The sequence below is a fragment of the Gavia stellata genome, chromosome 4, assembly GCF_030936135.1.
Source record: "Gavia stellata isolate bGavSte3 chromosome 4, bGavSte3.hap2, whole genome shotgun sequence".
Taxonomy (NCBI): Eukaryota; Metazoa; Chordata; class Aves; order Gaviiformes; family Gaviidae; genus Gavia; species Gavia stellata.
In genome coordinates, this window is record NC_082597.1 from 10,699,243 (window position 1) to 10,719,036 (window position 19,794).

At 39.5% G+C, this 19,794-nt stretch overlaps 1 protein-coding gene across 1 annotated transcript in view; it reads left to right on the plus strand.

The window, feature by feature from the left end:
- The first annotated feature begins 957 nt into the window (after positions 1-957).
- The window catches only part of PCLO (piccolo presynaptic cytomatrix protein), a 390,072-nt gene continuing 371,235 nt past the window's right edge, over positions 958-19,794 (plus strand). Inside the window, exons 1-2 of the mRNA XM_059817028.1 lie at positions 958-1,199; positions 7,240-8,494. Of these exons, the coding sequence (XP_059673011.1) occupies positions 958-1,199; positions 7,240-8,494 (1,497 nt within the window). The remainder of the gene's footprint in view (positions 1,200-7,239; positions 8,495-19,794) is intronic.

Here is a 19,794-nt window from a genome sequence, read left to right on the forward strand (position 1 = left end):
TTTCAGCAGTATGCTGTTGTGATGGAGAATGCCAATGGCAGACTGGGCTGTGCTATCTCAAGTGCGGCAAACAGGTTAAAGAAGGTGATTATTCTCAATACATTCAGCAGTTGTGAGACTGCATGAGGAGTACCGTGTCCAGTTTGGGGCTCACCAGTCCTGGAATGTCATTGACATACTGGAGCCAGTCATCTTGAGGGTAGTCAAATACTGGGATAGGGGCCCAGCAAGGCTGTGAAATCTCCATCCATAGAGACATTAAAAACTCAGCTGCTCACATCCATGAGCAACCTGATCTCGTTGGCTCTGCTCCGAGGGGGTTGCTTGGACGGATGTCCTCCAGGTGTGCCTTCCAGCCTCCCTTATTTCGTGCTTTGGTGAGCTAGGCTCCGTCAAGCTTTGGCTGCTCGCGAGCACATCCTTATTTGCCGAGGGATGGAGAACGGGAGGCAGCACCGCCGAGGTGGGCGCCGGATCCCCGCCGCCCTCCAGGAGGGCTGGCCAAGAGCCCGCCGCAGCCCCGACGCGGCCGCTCTCGTAAGATGCGCCGGCAGCGGGTGCGCGGGGCGCTGCGGGCGGCAGCTGATCGAGGAGGCGGGGGGGTTGGGGCTGTGCGCGGTGCCTTTAAAGGCCGGGGCGCGGGGCGGGGCGCGGGGCGGTGGTGTGCGCGGGGGGAACCGCCCGCCCGCCCGGCCCGGAGCATGCGCTGCGCGGGGCGGCGGAGCGCGGCGCGGCGGGCGGTTGGCAGCGCCGCTCTTCCCCGGCGGCCGCGGCGGCAGCCAGCGAGCCCGGCCCCGACGCTGCCGCCGTGCGGGGCCGTGGTGGCGGCCGCGGAGCCCTGAGCGCCCGCCGCTCCGCCTGCTGGGGAGCGGGGCTGCGCGCCGGCGAGCCGCCCCCCCCGCTCGGTCTACGCCCGAGGGGAGAAGAGGCGAGCGGGGAGCCGCGGCGGAGGCGGCCATGGGCAACGAGGCGAGCCTGGAAGGGGGCGAAGGGCTGGGCGGCTTCCCCGAAGGCGCGGCGGCAGCCGGGGATGGCGGCGGCTCCGCAACCCCCTTGCAGCGCCTGGTCCCGGCCGGGGTGGAGGCGGACCTGAGCCAGCTGAGCGAGGAGGAGAGGAGGCAGATCGCCGCTGTCATGTCAAGGGCGCAGGGGCTGCCCAGAGGGAACCTCGCCGGCGCGGAGCCTCCTCCCATGCAAAGGCATGCACGGAAAATCTCCCTTCTCCCGCTCCTCCCTTCCCCCCTTCTCCGTCTCCTCGCGGTGGGGCGGGGGGCGAGTCGCAATACGATCCGGGCCCGCTGCATCGGGAGCAGGCGTTGCATTTTGCTGGCTGAGGGAGGGAAGGGGGCGGCTGCACGAGCGCGGACACTAGGATGGAGCCTGCACTCCCCAGCTTTTCCCACTCCGGTGGTTTCTGATAATAACAGTGGTCCTCGGTTCCAGTGGGCTGCGCCCTCTCCCCTTCCCTCCCTTCGCACGGATCCAGAGCACGGGTACTTTCTGTGTGTAGGGAGGGGAGAGATTTGCAGACAACGTTTCGTTTTTTTCTGTGTGTGTTTGTGCTTTACGGGGCTGGAATGCCCCACAGCTCCAATAGTAGCCAGGGAAGCTCTCCCCAGGGCTGATGGGCTCTGTAAGCTTCTCCTTCTGGAGAAAGAGGTTCTTGCTGAATCTTTCAAAGCTTTTGGGCATAATATATTTGCTAGCCATTACTCTGCCAATTATTAACCTCTACAACTGTCATTTGGCTTCATTAAATAGTCATGGATTGAGGAGATCTGTTTCAGCCTATTTCTCCCCCCTTATTTTTCCTCTCGATTTTTTTTTCTTTTTTTTTTTTTGTTGAAAGGGGAAAGTGAGGCGATATAATAGATTAAATTGATTGCCACGGGATTCAGTATTCTGGATAGTGATGGCTTTACCTCGTTGTGCATCTGCGAAGGCTAGGGTAATTCTCTTCCCCCTTCCTTCCCTGCCCCTTACTAAATTCACTGCCCGACGTGCAACAAGCCCGTTCCCCCGCCCCGGCCCGGGGCCGGTTCGCTCGGCGGCGCCGGTGCCGGCCTTCCCCGCTCCGTGCCCGCCGTCCGCCGCCTGTGCCCCTGTCCGCGGTCCTGAACTCGCCGGCTTCCCCCGCCCGTCTTCCTGGGAAGGCGACTCTGTTGCTCTCCGTCTCCGGGGCTGGGTGTGTTGTTTGTCTTGGAGGATGCTGAAAGGATCCTCCTCGACTGACGGTTCAACAAGGTTCTTGTGTATTGGCCTCACCTTAGATAAATGCATTTTGAGTTTATATAATATCAGGTTTATATAAGTGAATTCTAGAAGAAGAGAAGCAAGGAGGGTGGGACCAAATTAATCCATGGGTAAACTACTGAAGTCATTGGGATTATACCTGAGATGACGGTCTCCATTTTTTAAAACTGTAAATCAAATCTTCCTATATTATGTCTTGCATGATTATTAGACAGGTATTAACACTGTATGTAAGATATAATTTTCCATTCAGTTCATGGCTCTACCCAGCTTCTATAGATGTTAATGGGGAAAAAAAATCATATTGGTTAGTTCTGTGAAACTAAGCTCAAAATTCCCTTTTGTATAACAGTCTATGAGCAAAGACACAAAGACTTTAAAAGTTTATTGTTTCATGCTAATGTTCCAGTAAAAAGTAAGATAAATGTCCTTGGAAGATTTTTAGAATAGGCTAAACTCATTGCAGTGTGAATATTTCTGCATTTATAAATGGCTGCTTTCCTACAAACATATTTATGATATCAGAAACTCCTTTGATCTTGTTAGCGTACCGTACTTTCACTCTCCATTTAAAGTAAAGGCACTCTATATTTGTGAATTACAGCCTTTTAACTTTTAGTCAAAGTTGACATTTTGGCATTCAGTGCAATAACCTATCACCTAGCTTCTCTTGTGGGGTTGTAGCAGTTCCCATCATAGCATCTTTGTGCCTGTCACACTGTAATGAGGTTACTACTTGTCTCTGCTCTTGTTTTGTGGCTTTACTTGCTCCTTTTGCACACCTCTCTTTGCTATTGAGATCTGCGAAGAATGATGGGAATAATTATTAAGAACTTGATCCAAACCCTTGGAGTAAGATTCTTCTAAGGACTAAGAATCAGCCTCTTCCAGACTTCAACTTAAGTAAAGAAGTAGCCTGCTGACTCAGATTCCTTAGCTTCAAGCTATTTTTGGCAGTATGGCCAAAGAAATCAGGTGTGGAAAATACCTCTTAACTGACGTTCTGCAACTGTTGTTCCCAACAACTTTTTTTCCTAGTGTGGTTATGCCAGTCCAAATGTTAAGTGACTGAAATAGTGTTCAAAAGAGGAATTCTGGCTTCCCGTTTATATAGCCTTGCATCATGACAGTGTCCTTATTGCATTGTCTGTTAGGTTTTTTTCATCTTGTTAACTGGATTTTTTTCTCTGTGATTTCTGTTATAACATCAGCTGTTACCCAGTCTTACCTGAGAGACTAATAATTATTTCCTATTCTAAATGCTTATATTCCCCTCCCAATGTAACCCGAGTCTTAAAGTGTGCAAATTCCTCATGAAATTCCTCCTTTTTAATAGCAAGTAATGTATGTACCAGGAAACATAGTTGCACCTTTACCACCATAAAATACATGCTGTAGCTGCTAGGACTTCTACAGGCTTTGAGCTTTTAAGTCTTCAAAAATGCAATAGCTAAACATATACAATTAATATTTATTATGCATTTTAATACAAGCATTTAGAACTAGAGCACCTAAAGTGAACTGCCTAAATCAAATGTACCTTTTTAAAAATTCTTTTTTTTTTTTTTTTGGAATGTTTTATTCTCTAGGTTCCAGACAGAGTTTGGTATGTTTAGCACCTATGGAAATTATTCTATCCTATTTCAGTTCCCAGTCTTTAGAAAACTCATGGTTAGGAAGTTTAGCTGAAACATAGACAGTCAATTTGTAAGCAAGTTCCAGTTGTTCTAGCTTCATTGAATGACCCTGTAACTGTGTCAGTGTCCACTTGCTGAGGAATTGTTCCACAACATCTGAAAGGATTAGATGACCAAACTGCATGTATGAACCACCTAATGCAGCTGTTTTTTTTTTCTTCCAGTTCATTAAGTTGTTCACAATAGACATTAACAGAAAAAAAACTGATGCATTTTGAGAGGAAATGCTAAAAAGTCTTCCTGAGTGTCATACTTCTAAAGTACATTTATGGTGTATTTTCCACAAGAAATATGTTTTTTTGTTAATGCCATCACTCTATTGTCTTTAAAAAAAAAAAAGTTAGCCACCAGAGGTATGTGTAACTTTATACATATCTTGTCTGTAGATATGAAAAGATCTAACTATCTTGGAGTTGTGTAGTAATCGCACTTCTCTTTAAAACTATTTATACTGATGAAAGGGAAAAAGGCGTGCCTTTTTAAATAGGTGTTTATAATTATGGCATTCAAGAACTAGACCAATAGTCTTCTTGTTAAATCTCCTCTTGACTCCAAAGTAAGCTTTGATTTAGCTGTAATACTCATGTAAATGAATAAAGATGAGCTCTCTGAATCAAGGCCAAAGTGAGGAGAAACATAGCAGCACAAAGAAAAGAATTAGGTGAGGGAGGACTAAATTATTTTGCTTGTTGGGTTTGGATTGAAGACTTTAAAACAATGGTGGGTTTTTCATGATTTAAAAGGTTGAAAAATAAGAAAACTCTTGCCAAAGAAAGACAAGATTTTTTTCTGAGGATTTCTGATTTTCCAGATTAATTAAAATCATTCAATGTCTGTCTGTAGCTGGTTGTAAATTAGTTCTAAAAAAGAAGGATTCAACTTCCAGCTACCTAAAACAAAATTGAGCAAGTCCTTTGAGCAAGGCTTTTGACAGAGGTAACATTTCTCAAGAAGCTTGTCTTTTCAAGGCTTTTTCTTCCACTAGTTAACCACACTCTGTCTCCATTGCTTAGAAACATTGTTATGTATAAAAGGCAAGATAAATCTTGTCTTCAGAATACAGAAGCAGCCTTGCAGAATCACCTGGGCTTTTTATTTCCTATATTCATGGGTTTTAATCTCATTTCAAGTCCTGACATCTGATCAGGTGGAAATTTATGGAGCACATTATTCTGATAAAAATGAAAGCTGGAGGAGAACTCTGTTCCAGCAGGGATCCATAGTTACTTATTCTTGTTAATGTCCAAGTTCAATTTCTAAAAACAGTTTTAGGGTTGTTTTTTTTTCTTCCACCTTCACACTGCAAGGTATGGGCATGGTACCCTGGTTCCTGACCTGAGTTTTAACACTACCATTGATTCTTTTCTTTTTTTCCCTTGTCACTCTTAACATTGTTGAATGAAGCCTTCCAGCATTTTGAACACTTGCAAACATGAATGCTGGAAGTACCAGACTGCCACTAATAGAATAGCTGAACTGATTTCACTTAGTACATAAACCTAGAGCACTTATCTAAATAGCAAGAAAGAGAACTGCAGGTAGACCTACCTAGTTGCTAATGAGAGTATAAAATTGTTCTTTTAACAAGCAAAAATGCAAAATATTTGAAGGAATTAGATTATCACTGGGCTTTTCTGAATTATCCTGTTTATAAATAATGAGTTAATCAATCACTGATGCCAATGGACACCTACTCCCTTCAATGGGTTGCACATTAAGGTTGTAAATTTCCCAGTATTGCAGCCAATAATTTTATAAGAATGGGGAAGGGTTAATGCAGTTATGGAAGGCTGGAAATAGTTTGTCCTTACAAGCATGTCATGTGGAAATTTTTAATTTACAAAAACATCAGATACAAGATTGTGAGAAAATCACTTGTTGCGAGAATTATGAGCACAGAAATGTCTACCGCTTAGCTTTGTCCTCTTATATTGCCATTGCTAGGTATGTAATGAAAACTTTAAGTATTAATGAGAAGTAATAGTAAACCCATGGTAACATTAACAGTGTAAAATATATTTTTCAATGTGTCTACTATATATGATTCTGCAGACTTCTGATAAAACTCTTAAAGAGAATTGTCAATTTTTTTTATTTATTTATTTTTTAGTAAGGGAATACAGTTAAATGTAATGAGTGATTGTTTATTTTGCTCACGAATGCCCAAGAAGAAATGTCACGTCTGGAGAAACGAGATCACAGTTAACTGGATCTCTCAAAGTGAAAACTGAAAATTTTATATTTGCAACACTGTTGTGGCACTGAAGAGAACACCGTATCTTCCAGCAAAAGCATGGTGATGGCACTGAATAGAATATTTTACTACATCCTTTAGCAATAGCATTGAATACAGTATTAGATCCTTCAGCTGCAGCTTCGTATAGAAACAAGTAGAATACAATGCCACATATGAAGACATGACCTTGATTTTGGTTCCTACATTCTTAGTTTTGTTTTCTCCTATATGAAAACACAGCAAAATGTTATTGCTAGGGAGTTGGGAAAAATCCCTGCGTAATGACAGATTTTCTTTTTGTTGCTGGCCAATGTGAATTGTTGGGATGATGCTGGGAGGAAGCTCTACAGTAGTTCTATTTAAAAATAAGAAAAAAAAAAAGTTTCAGGACTAATTCTGTGAACTGGCATCTGTTTTATCTGATTGAAAATTCTTCTGTCTTGTGAGCGGAGGGGTGGCAAAGTAAATACTTTAGAAAGAAGCATATACTTCTTAATGTACCTGGATTTTAAGAGTTGAAATCCCTGCTGCATGTTGAATTGTAAATATATCTAGATTTTGTACAAGTAGCCAAAACACAAGCACATAAACATTTTGTATTGTGCAGTGTTTTTCTTGTACAGCTGTGCTTTGATCTGCTAATTTCCTGACACCTCTGTTTCTTTTAGTCTCCTCTGACTCCCCATGTTTGTATCTCAAGGGATAGAGTGGAGAGTTAGTCATCTGGATTTAGGTAAAATAGGAAGTTGTAGCTTTGAGTTCTCTAGATTTCTGAAGACACAATTAGCTGGTTAAACATTTTTGTCATATTAGATTATTTTCTAAATAATAAATCAGTCTATGACTGAATACTTCTGTAAGACTTTATAGAACAATAATTTTTATTTAAATACTTTTTACATGCACCTTATAAGCCTTGGTCTTCCAAACACTTAAGCATCTGAGAAACTTCAGTGTTAACAGAGCACTTCCAGGACCACAGATACATCTTATTTTATCTCACTTTTTTAGTACTCTGCATTATTTTAATTTTATTACATTTTCTCTCTGCAGACATCCTGAGCTTGATACAAGCCACCATGCCAGGCAACCAGGTAAGCCTCCAGATGCAGGACCACCAAGTTTAAGTAAAAGCAGAACAGTAGATGTACTGAAGACAGAACAACGGGCACCTGGACGGAGCCCTTCTTCTATTAGTCTAAAGGAATCGAAGTCCAGGACTGATTTTAAAGAAGATCAGAAGCCAAGTATGATGCCCAGTTTTCTCTCGGAAGCCAATCCATTGAGTGCAGTCACTTCCGTTGTGAACAAATTCAATCCTTTTGATTTGATATCAGATTCAGAGGCAGCCCATGAAGAAGCCAGTAGGAAACAAAAAGTTACCCAGAAAGAGCAAGGGAAACCTGAGGAGCAGAGGGGCCTTGCAAAACATCCAGCTCAACAACAGTCTCCAAAGCCAGCTGTTCAGCAACAAGGACCTGTCAGACCTACCCCCCAGCAAACTGAGTCTTCCAAACCAGTGCCTCAGCAGCAGCAGCCTGGGGAACCAAAGCAAGTTCAGAAACCAGGCCCTGGTCACCCAGCAGACCCTAAGCTAGAACAAGTGAGACAGCCACCCCAGCCACGAGGACCACAAAAATCTCAGCCCCAACAGTCAGAACCAACGAAGCCTGTTCAACAACAAACTTCTGCAAAACCTTCATCAGGCCCAACAAAACCATCACCACAGCAACCAGACAGTGCTAGAACGTCATCCCAAGCACCACCTCCCACAAAATTGTCATCGCAGCAGCCGGGACCTGTAAAACAACCATCTCAACAGCCGGCAAGGCAAGGAGGTCCTGTAAAACCGTCTTCCCAGCAAGCAGGGCCTCCAAAACAGCCTTCTCAGCAACCTGGACCTGAAAAGCCATCTGCTCAGCAAACAGGACCTGCAAAACAACCATCGCAGCCTGGACCTGGGAAGCCACCTCCGCAGCAAACAGGGTTTGTAAAACAAGTGCCACCACAGGCAGGGCCTACAAAACCATCTTCTCAGACTGCGGGGGCCACAAAGCCCCCAGCACAACAACCAGGACTTGCAAAACCACCAGGCCAACAACCAGGGCCTGAAAAACCCTCACAGCAAAAGCAGGCCGGTGCAACCCAACCTGCTGAGTCAGCCCCAAAGAAAACCTTCTGTCCTCTTTGCACAACCACTGAACTGCTGCTGCATGCCCCAGAAAAGGCCAATTACAATACATGCACACAGTGTCATACTGTAGTCTGCAGCCTGTGTGGATTCAATCCTAATCCTCATATAACAGAGGTGAGTAGCTTTTAAACTGATGTTCGCTACCAGAGCACAAAATTAAGTTTACCTTCGTTATGCTGAAACATCAGATGTGTTAAAATGTTTCATCATGATCACTTAAGGCCTTCATAAGTTCAGTGAAAAAAATCATGCTATTTGGGAAAACTTCTTATGAGTAAAAGGGGGTGAAATTGGGGCAAAAAGAAGGTAATGTTTCTCTGTTTGTACAGTGTTTGGAAATGTGTTCTCATTTCTTCATCTAAAAAGAGAAGGAACCCCAATGTGACTTTTTTGCCATTTTGCTTGATTTTAAGCACTTGCTGGCTACGTTTATAATCTGACCACAATAGTCCTGTGCTAATATGTTTACAAATAAGTAGAAATTGCTGCTATAAAAACTAACTAAGCAAAAAAATATGAAAATGATTCTTCATAGTCCCAATGTGTGTTTTGGAAAAGGATGTGGGGTGGATTTGCTTTGTAGCCGTGTGAGTGTTCATTAGCTGAAAGCCTGAGTCATGAGTTTTGACTTGGTGATACTCAGGTTATTTCATTCTTGTGGGATGGTAAGAAAGAGATCTCTGTGGACTATTTCTAACCTTGATCACCATTCTTGCTGTAATTATATAACATAGAAATGGCATAGAAAGTAATATTAGGACTTGAAATGAACTTATTTTAACCTGATGTTTGCGTTAGCTTGATTTATCTGCTCATACATATCCTTTACTTGCTCTGCATTGGGAATAAGGCTTCATATGAATGTCTGATCTCATCTTATTCCTTAAACAGCTTCTCATACATCCTGATAGGCTAATTTTAAATTTGCAATGTAGTTTGGGTTTGGTTTTAGTACCAACATTTTTATGAATTTATAGAAATTCAAGCATAGCAGACCTGGCACCGAAGACTAACTTTAGTGATAAATAGCAGAGAAAGGGGTATTTGGAAAGCTTTTTTTTGTCTTGTTTTGGTATTAGTTTAGCTGATCAGAGATGCTGATAGGAAGAAGTATAGACTGCTACTATATTTGGAATCTGACAAATAATATCCCTAGGTTTAAAATTGAATCAAAGAATTGCTGAGGCTGGAAGGGTCCTCTGGAGATCATGTAGTCCAACCCTCTGCTCAAAGCAGTGTCACCTAAAGCAGGTTGCTCATAGGCAGTTTTGATTATCTTCAAGGATGGAGACTTCACAACCTCTCTGGGTAACCTGTTTCCTCTGTACCAAAATGCTTTAAGAATGTTGCTAGCAGTTAGATTTCTTTCCGATGTGCATGTTTATTAGTGAAACTTTTAGGTGGGTACCTGGTAACAAACAGCAGGCTTTTTGCATCCGTCAAGTATATTATTTATTGATTTGTTGTTAAAATTGCAAATTTAAACCTGAAAGACTAATCACAGTAACCGGGTAGCACATTGCATCATCTGTGAGTGTAGTCTCTTGTTTGAGTTTAGGGAAATTCAGGATTGAGATAGTTGGCATTAATGCTTGGACTGGAAAAGGAGTGACTTGAACAGCCGTGTGCAGAAATTTCAGAGCACCTGGAACTAACCAGGTGCTCAAAGATTATATTATCAGGGCCTATATGAGGAAAAGTCATAAAGCATGTCATTCTGGATAGTTTGGGGTAAAAAAAAGATATGTTTATGTAGAGTGGACAAGAAATGTGATGCATTGATGTTAAAGTCAAAGAGGAACTTTTGTAAGAAAACTTTATCTTGACGTTCTGACAGAATGTTTTTAAACCAAAATTTCTTACATTTATTTGTGGGTGCTGAGTTGTTTATTTCCGTAGCGTGCTTCTGGAGTCTCTCAGAGCTCCAAGTTTGTCCCTTTAAAAACTTCAGATTTCTCGTGTAAATGGTCAACAACTTTGGTATGTTCAAATGAAATGGATTTTGAAAGACAGAGTTTCTGTAAGAAGTTCTCAAAGTATCTGGAAATTCCATGAATAACTACCAGTTTTTGAAGCGGGTACTCTATAAGTGTGAAATTCAGGACTTTAAGACAATAAATACAGCTGCATTTAAGACTAACTGATTGCATACATATTTAAAAGCAGATTTGAATTTCATATTACACATTGATATAAACACAGGATATGCACTTATTTCATGATGAAATCATTTCAGTAAATGAAGGTATTGGACGCCTAATTTATTCAGCTATTAGTTCCAATCTCCTGACTCCCACTCAGACTTGTCTCATTTGCTCAGCTTTGCACCACCAGCTGTCTTGCTAAAACTTCATTGTGGGTGTCCTGCTCCAGTCTGCAGTGAAGTGCAATGAAAATTACATCTGACTTTATTACTGAACAGTTGGAGCAAACTAATAGAACCTGCTCTGGCACATACAAATATTTGACTTACTTCAGCTGCAAAGGTTCCCACTTGAGTAATTCTCAAACTGTCCTTCTAGTTTCTCTTTCCTTTCAGTATTTAGATTATTAACGAAAGGTTTTGATTTCTCCTTTACAGAAGTTTACACATTTCTTCCTGTATAGCATGAAAACCATGGTTTGTGTCTTAGCTGTCAGTTTTCTTGATTACGGTGCAAGTTTTTTCTTTTGGCTTCTCTTATTTTAAGTTCTCCTAAAGTGTTATTGATCAAAACCCTTTGTTTGTTACCCATGCACTTATTGACTATATCTTCACCTCTTATTGTTATACTTTGACTTTTCCTGTTGTTCTTTTTGCCAAGTTTCATGATTCTGTAATCTTGTGTTGTGCCTTTACCATGCTCTTCATAGCCACTGTTTTTATTGCTTATGTTAAAACACATAACTGTTTGGAAAGCAGTAATTTCAAATTGGATGTGGGGAGAGTGAAAGGCATTTATTTAGAAAAGAATTTATATTACTTTTGCTCTCTAACATTTTCCCCTGTACAGCTGCTTGAACTACCTTCTTAAGATATTCTTCTTATAAGTTTCTTACAGGATAGTACAGTCTTTATAACTAACAGAGTGAATTACTTTTCCAATACAGATCTTTCTAAATTTCTATATTCTATATTTCTAGCTGATTCTGGAAAGAATATAGCAGGCTTTACAAACTGGCTCAGGAAGTAGATTGCATGCATTGTAAAACCATTATAAAAAGTACTGATTTTAAACATTTTTATTAATTCTTTTCATTTAAACTATTTAAAATGCAGTAGTACATGCACTCTGTGTTTTGACTCACTAGAGAGAACTGTGTAACTAAGCAGAAAGTGATACCTGTATTGCCACAAGGTCAGACCCCTTGAACTATTTCTCTGAACTATTTGACATTGCGGTCCCCTTGTGTAAAAGGGATAGTTGGCATCTTGGGTTTGTACAGCAGTCTAGAGAGAAAACACACCATATATAACGTGTTCAGTAACATACATCTCTTTAATCTGTCTAGGTATTCACACTCCACTCATCACCATGGCACATGACTGCCTAGCAACAGTTGCATAAAGTAATGGAAAAAATTATATAAACAGGTTTGATGAGTGGTATTCAATTCCATTTTCCTTTCACATACATCAGAATCTTGTAGCAGGTGTGTATTTGTTTTATTACATGGTGATTTATTTTTGTCATTTTTTAAAAATTTTATTTTGCCAAAACCACTCCCATGAGCCATTAGCAACAGAAACCAGCACTTCCCCAAAAAAGATTCAGCCCTTTGGAACATTTGAATAGGAGTAGGCTTTCTGCAAATGAGCAAAGACATCTGAGGGACTATCCATTTTGTTCAACACGTATAGTTTTTTGATAAAGCTAGGCAAAAATCATGAACTGCTATAGTTAAATCTAAATAATCAGTGCATATGCTTGATAGCTGGAGTAAATTTTCATCCCTGTGAACTAGTTATTGGAAGATACATACAACACAGACTCAGCAAGGATTTAAAGTGTAATAATATATCATTACATTCTTTATGATGGACATCTGTAAAGTTGATGATCAAGTGGCGTGTTAAAGCTGTTAATGTTGGAAACTTGGTTGTATGTGAGCTGTGCTCCATGAGCCCACCCTTGATGAGTATGTGTGCATATGTGAATGTCTGTCATCTAGGTAGTTTTTAGGAGGCATTTTTTTTCATGCATTTTATCTACGTCAGTCTGTATTTCATCCACTGTTTCGGTATGCTTTTGAGAGACCATTTAAAATTAGTTTTGGAGCCAGGTATAATTTTTTTACTTAGATACTTGCTGAAAATTGCACATTTAGATAATGTGAAGCTGTGTATATTGATGTAGGATTTGTTTACTTGCCAAAAGCTCTTCTGGATGGAGGCAAAGTGAGTTCTAAAAAATATTTTATTGGTTCTGACTGTTTTTGAAACAGCATGTCTGTATCAAAGTTGACTTAATCCCAATAGAAAAAAGAGGAGGGGAAAAAAGGTCGAGTCTCCCAAAGTGTAGTGTATAATTTCAGATCAAGTAGAACATTTTACTGGTTTTACACCTTTATTTTTCAATTCGAAAGGAAAAAGATTATTTTTTTTAACCCAACCTGAAAATATTTTCTTTTTTGTTGTTGTTGCAATTTTTTTGGGGGTATGTTTGTTTTTTTTTTTTCTTTTGGTAGAGCTAGGAATTTCCGTATCAATTTCTCTAGATACTACAGCCTTGATATTTTTGCTCTTCCTTTCTGCTTCCATTTTTATGTACAATCATATCACAACCTTTGTGATTTAAGAGTATCATATTTGGTTCAAATGTTCATAATGATTTTTGGTATTTGTTTTTATTACTGTCCTGCATCTCCAAGTATTCTAAACAGTAGCAAATACTTGGGCATGAAGTATTTTCAGTAACTAAAGAGAATTTAAGCAGCCAGAAATGCATGATTTTTTTTCAGTTATTACCATAATTATTAGCTTGTACAGGGAAAGGAATATATAATAATTTAAAATACTATTTATGTAAGGAAGGTGACTATAATTCTTGTGGTGAATCCAGATAAGTTTTGCTTATACTTACAACAAAATTAATAGTAATGAATCTATTAAATCTTTGTTGATTATGTGACAGTAAAGGAAGCTATTGATTGAATTGAAATATTCCCTGTGGTTTACAGTCTAGACCCTGCTGTGTTGTAGTAGTGCATAAGAACCAGAATGCAACATGGATTGGAAATTACATATAAACAAAAATAAAACTGCCATCACTGTGGATAGTGACATGCCACAAACTCTGAGCTTTTTAATACCAGGAAAAACAGCTTTGAAACTGTATGCCCTATGTAAATTAGACTTGGGGGGATATTCAGGGTTATGTAAGAAAAGAAAAACAAAATAAAAAAAAAAAATTAAGGACCTGAATCTGACCGTCAGGTGTTAGAATCATTAGTTGTAATGAAATGAGTTAAAAAAACCCAACAAAACCCAAAGCTGCTTTTAACTTTCTCAAAGTGTTAGTTTAGTTATCAACTCATAACTGTGCCGAAGTAAAGCTAGAGGTGTTCTGTAAAAGAGGGTGGAGGTTAGTCTGGGTTCAAACTGATCAGAGGGCAGATTCAATCAAGTCTTGTTTAGTTGTCTTGTTTTGGTCCAAAGAGTACTTGGGGTGTTGCAGTGTTACTAACACTGCAATTTATATGGAAGTGGAGATTATTCATAATTTTTGTGATGAAATGAAGTTAGTATAGTTCCTTTAGTTCTGCCCCTAGCTAGAACTGCCACATAGGCATTTGGGAAAATTGTAAAGATCCTCAAATAGAAGGGTTAAGGAAGTACAGAATATTGTTTCTCTCTGTGGAATATCTTTAAACACACACTCCCACACAGTTTCTTTCTCAGAGGAAGACTATGTGCCTAGATTTCTGCTTTACATTTAGGATTAGATGTATTAATGGTATTGACGCTCTGTGGATTTTTTTTTTTCTTTTAAGAAAGGGGCAGAACATAGAAAGAAGAAACACGTATGCATGGCGAATAGTTTCTCAATATTTTAATTGGGCAATATTCTACAATATGTTGGAGTGTTTTCTCATTAGCCCAGAAAACTGTCCTGTCCAGTTTTTAACACAAGTAAATAATAAATTAATCTGCATAGCTAAAGATGTCAACTGCAGTGAACCATCTGTGCCAGTATTGCTGTTGCTCAGCAACTGTAATTTACTACTATGTTAGGCCATGTGATGCAGAGATGCTGTTTGCTGGGTAATCACTGGGCAGGAAGCGTGGCCCAGCCCTGCTCCGACCAGACAGTATAATCCGTTTTCAAATCCCAGCGATACTCGCTCGGATGTGCTCTGTGCAGCACAGATGAACTTTGTTAACCTTTTCTGTGCTGCTCTCTTGATTTGCAGTTGTATTTTCTTGTTAATCATTCATGTGTTTCTAGTATATTAAATCTCGATGCAGTTAATGAAAGCAATCAGCATTTATTGCAGTGATGCATGATGCAGTGCACTGAGCTACGTTTAAAAGTCTTTTTCCTTGTCCTATGCATGAGGCAGCTTAACCACGTCTGGCTATAAAAACTAACTTTTAGATATTCTGAAATACTGGCGTTCAAAAAAGAAAGTCAAAAGATTATATGTTCGCTATTTTGCTTTATGATTGTAATTATATAAGCTATAAAATAATAGTTCCCCAAACACTCATAGTTAATATGCAAGCTATATTTTATTGTATTAGTAATTTAAGCAGAGTAGTGGAGTGTGTTTTAAGATCGTGATAAGTGCATAATACAATTCATCCAGTAGTGGTTTTTAGTAGTTTTATAATAGCTAAGTATCATTTAAAAATAGTCTTTTAGAACAGTTATTTAAAAAGTTTGCTCAAACACTGGTTTTGCATCAAGCTACAGTACTTGTAACCATTGCTGTAGTTTGTGGAACGGATACCCGGGGAACATGCTGCTGACTAGAACCTAGAATCATTTTTGTGAGCATCTTGACTCAGTGTTTCCTGATAAACTCCCTAGTTACCTTCCTTTCAGATACCAGTTATAAAAGGTAGTGATAATCTACTTGCATCAAATGAGGATCAGTTGCATACTGCGCACAAAAGTTAAAAGTTTGTTTCTGTGTAATTACTTAGAATAGCTGAGATCTTATTCATGGAAGAATGGAGTAGAAGGAAAACTTTGTCTCTAGTATTGCCCAGGCTTGTTTAGAAGACCTTTTCAGTTGTATGTCAACATACTAATTCAGTCTGTTCTGTTATAGTTGTTGTTCTTTTTTGTTCGTAACAGGATTTTCTGATCTAGTTTCTTGTCTCTTACAGTATTCTACCACCCTACATGAAGCTGCATAAAAAAAGTGGGCTCAAGTGCTTTATTTTTCATGTTTCTCTCATCATCTTGGCAGAAATGTCTGCTAAGAGCCAAATCTGGATTCCTTACTCCTCTCTGAAATTGTCAGCAACTAAATAAGCTGATGTGTTTTCAGACTAGAAACTGATTCATCGATAAAGCTTAGGGGCAGCGCTGAGCAATGTCAGCAAAGTCCATTTACATATCTGTGGCAATGTAAAGGCTCTATAAATCTTTACATTTCTGTGGTGATGTAAAGGGATGTTAATATTTTATGCATATCTTAAAGTTCCTTTTTATAGCACCAAATGACTGGTCTAAGTGAGAATGAGACCCATTGCCTTAGAGCGCAGCTCTGTTCTGCAAAAAGACTGTTAAAATGGCTTCTGAGAGCTACATTCATACTGTGTGCCAGTAAGTTTTAGATGAAATACGTTCAATCTGCAAGTCAAAATTTCTTTCTCACAGTACATCTGGAATCTTAGAATCAAGCTGGATTCTCTTCCTCCCCTACATCATCTGTAGGAATAGAAATTGAGCACGCCAGTCGATGCACTCACTCTCTGACAGTTTTCCTATTGCTTTTGATGGGTTTGCATAGTTAGAACAGATCTGAACACTTTTGCAGAAAAGGCTCTGGATTACATTCAATTGTGTTGGCTTTGTTTGGATAAGGAGGACTGAAGAGTGGCTTGTATTTGTTACTGGAGTCAACTGTTGGAGTATGAATGCATAAAGAAAGGCAAGCTATGGAACATGGTGCTACAATTTTCTTCAACGTAATTCTCCATGGATGTTGTTACTAAAACACTGTGAATAAATTCATTTGGTGCTCCCAACTAGTAGAGTCTTTATGAACCTCTTTTAAGATGTTATGGTTGATGAATACATAAAATGTATTTTAATTACTTGTTTGTTGTTATGAGGGTATATAGTTTCTGCATCAGTGAGTTAGAAAGCAAGGTAGCACTTTTTGTGTTCAGTAGTTGAAATCTGAAGAAAAATGATGCACGAAATCTGTCAAACTTAGTCCTAGTCATGGCACTTAATGGCATGGGTCTCAAGATGAAGAAAATCACTTACGGATTTCTTCTAGAGATAAGACCCAGCCCTATCTATCAGTGTAAAAGTAGACAGCTTGGGATCCTCAGCGTCAAAGAAGAATCTCCTTTACAAGTAGACAGGAACTGCAAAAGCTCAGGTGTTGCCCTGAAAACTTTTGCCTTTTAATTCTAGGTAGAGATATGAGAAATATGGAGAAAGAAACCAGAAAGTCACAGAACTGCTGTCCAGGAAGGCCTTTAAGGACAGACAAACATTAGTATTTTAGGTATCTACAGCAGCAGTAAGTTTTACTTCATCTATAGTAACATGTAAGAGCATCTGAACTTAACAGAAGCCTGCTCCCATTAAAGCTTATGGAAAATCTCTGTAATTGCAGTAGAAAGAACAGGCCGGTGTTTGATACAAAACTGTATCATGTAGCGCACTTCATTTTGAACTCCTGCAGTTCAGTCACAGAACTACAGTTTGTGCAGTTTTGTATTTGTTTGAAGATGATGTGTGTAAGCTATAATGACTTGAGGGTTTTGGCATTTAATTCCTCCCACTAAAATGCATGGGAGGAATTTTATGTCCAAACCAGAAAGATTTAAAAAATAATACAGTGAAGTAAAACTTCCTACATTTTCCATTTTGAAGTTCAGCTGTAGGAGTAGCAAATTAATTTTTAGTTTTAAAGCTTCAGTTTAATACTGAGAGTGTGTGTGAGTATATATCGATATAATTTTTTAAGATAAGGAAAAAAATAACAGTTGAGAATTAAGGTTTTGTCTTCTGCATAAGATGGTGTTGAAAACTGTAGTATAGAATTAACTTTTCTTTGGACTCCAGTTAAGTAGTAGAGTCAGACTGGGCCAGCTGCATGTTGAAGACAAGCTTAAATGCTTATAAATGCAGTTGGAATCTGGACACCTTAAACATAAGAATTACTCAAACTATTTATTCTGTAGTCCCACCCAACCCTCCAGCTACTTCATTTGGGGTCTTAAAGGTGTCATAGTAACTTAAAATTAGATTTCCTGGAAGCTGAGTGAGAGCAGGTAGACACCTGTTACTGCCATGTTTTCATCTGGTCATCCTTCTTTAGAGTACAGCACTTTAAAAAAAAAAAAAAAAAAAAAAGGCAAGTGGAGGTGTCAAAAAGAAGTAGGAGCAGTGAATCAGCATGGAAAGTGCATTGTCTAAATCTCTGTAAAAGTTGTCTTGTTAGTGGGAAAAGACATTCACTAAGGGCTATTAAAAAGCTCCTCACGAGATCCTATCTTTCTCCACCGTAGAAGACAGCCCACCTCCCTAATACAAGAAATCTTAATCGCTTTGCCAAAGCCAGACAGCTGTGATAGCTGAGGTGGATGTTCAGAGTATGTGGCTTAAGTCTGGTTTTTGATTAGTCTTAAACCTTCTAGAAAACCCTTAAGAATTCATCCAGAAATGGTATTAATATGTATCTAATTAAATTAGATTACTAATATCTAAAATCAGGTGTCATAATTAAGATTTACTTATTGCAAGTAATTGTCCCCTGAACAGGGGACTTGTAGGGGAACCGATCACCAATCAAACAATATGGGAGTTAGTTAAGTGTAATCTTTGCTCAGGTCCTCTGTGCAGTTGTGAACTTAATTCCTTTAATAATTCAAAGCAGAGCTTAAACACGTGTTGCAGTTTGTTTTGGGTTGGTTTCACTTTTTAACAGTCATTTGCTATATGGGTTGCAAGTAAATCGGAGAATTGTTTAAACAATCTAAAAAAATTGCACTGAAAATGTAAGATAAAAGCAGCATTACTATGAACGGTAACTTGATTACTGTGAACTTACAGCTGGTGACAAAATTTGGCATCTCTTTGTGAAGCTGTTAGTAATAGCGAGCTCATATTCCAGAGTGTGTATATACCATGTTTATCAGAATAATTGGAATAACTGTGTTTTAGGGAACTGCGTCCAACTGTTCTTCTAATTTTTGCTGATGGAAGAATACAAGGCTGGCAAAGCACACCAAAATAATGAATTCATTGCCTCAGTCCATGACATCAGAGTTCTTTCCTTCCAGTAAGCTCTGATATTACGCAGGCAAAATCTTTCTTTGCGTGTAGTACCTCCAGATTCATCCCATGGAGTATGTTAAAGATTTCAGACCTGAGTTAGAAACAGGATCCAGAAATCTTCACCCTTAGGGAAAAAGATCTAAGTCTTACATTCTGTGTCCTCCTAATTGCAGTTTCCCTCTGTTGCAGTGGTGCATGCAAATGCCATAGCTGGTACCCCACATTTCACACACAGACTAAAGAATAGAAGTAGAGCTACAGATGACCTGCTTAAGTATCTACTTGTGGGTGTAGACCCACAGGACTCTGTGCCATATTGAATGGCATTTTTGCTGCCCATAGTATTTCTTCTAGCAATGTAAAACGTGGAAAATACCATGTGATGCTTCCTGACTACATGTTGCTTTAGCCTATTTGATCCTTCTTCAGATTGTGAGGCTTTACAAAAGCAAAGGTAGGGATGCCCACTTAGGATTATTGAGTTTTTCTGTCTTACCAGAAAATACAGTTTCCCTCACATGTAATACTTCTTGTTTAAAGTTGTGAGGTACTAAAATTGACGAGAAACATGGGTAAATACATTATTTGCCTTATTCCTTCTCCTCTGTGTTGAAGAGAGGGGCTCATTGTATACAGGCGTACAGTAATTACTCTGGTAGCTTCTTTTAATAAGAAAGGAATTTGAGAAACCTAATTATGGCTCTTAAAATGCCATCAGGGCTTAGGCAAAGCTTCTCATTGATTCCAGATTAAGACTTGCCCTCAAATTGGTGGTAAAGAGTGAGTCTGTGTAATACATGGTGTCCATTAACACACCTCTGTGCCGAATTCATTGGATACATGTATATCGCCAATACTTGTGCCCTGTAATTTAAACCTTTACCAAAACCATAAGCTGTACAACAAGCTTTAAGCATACATCTATCAAGTTAATTATGCATTTACTGTGTTTTAATTCTGATT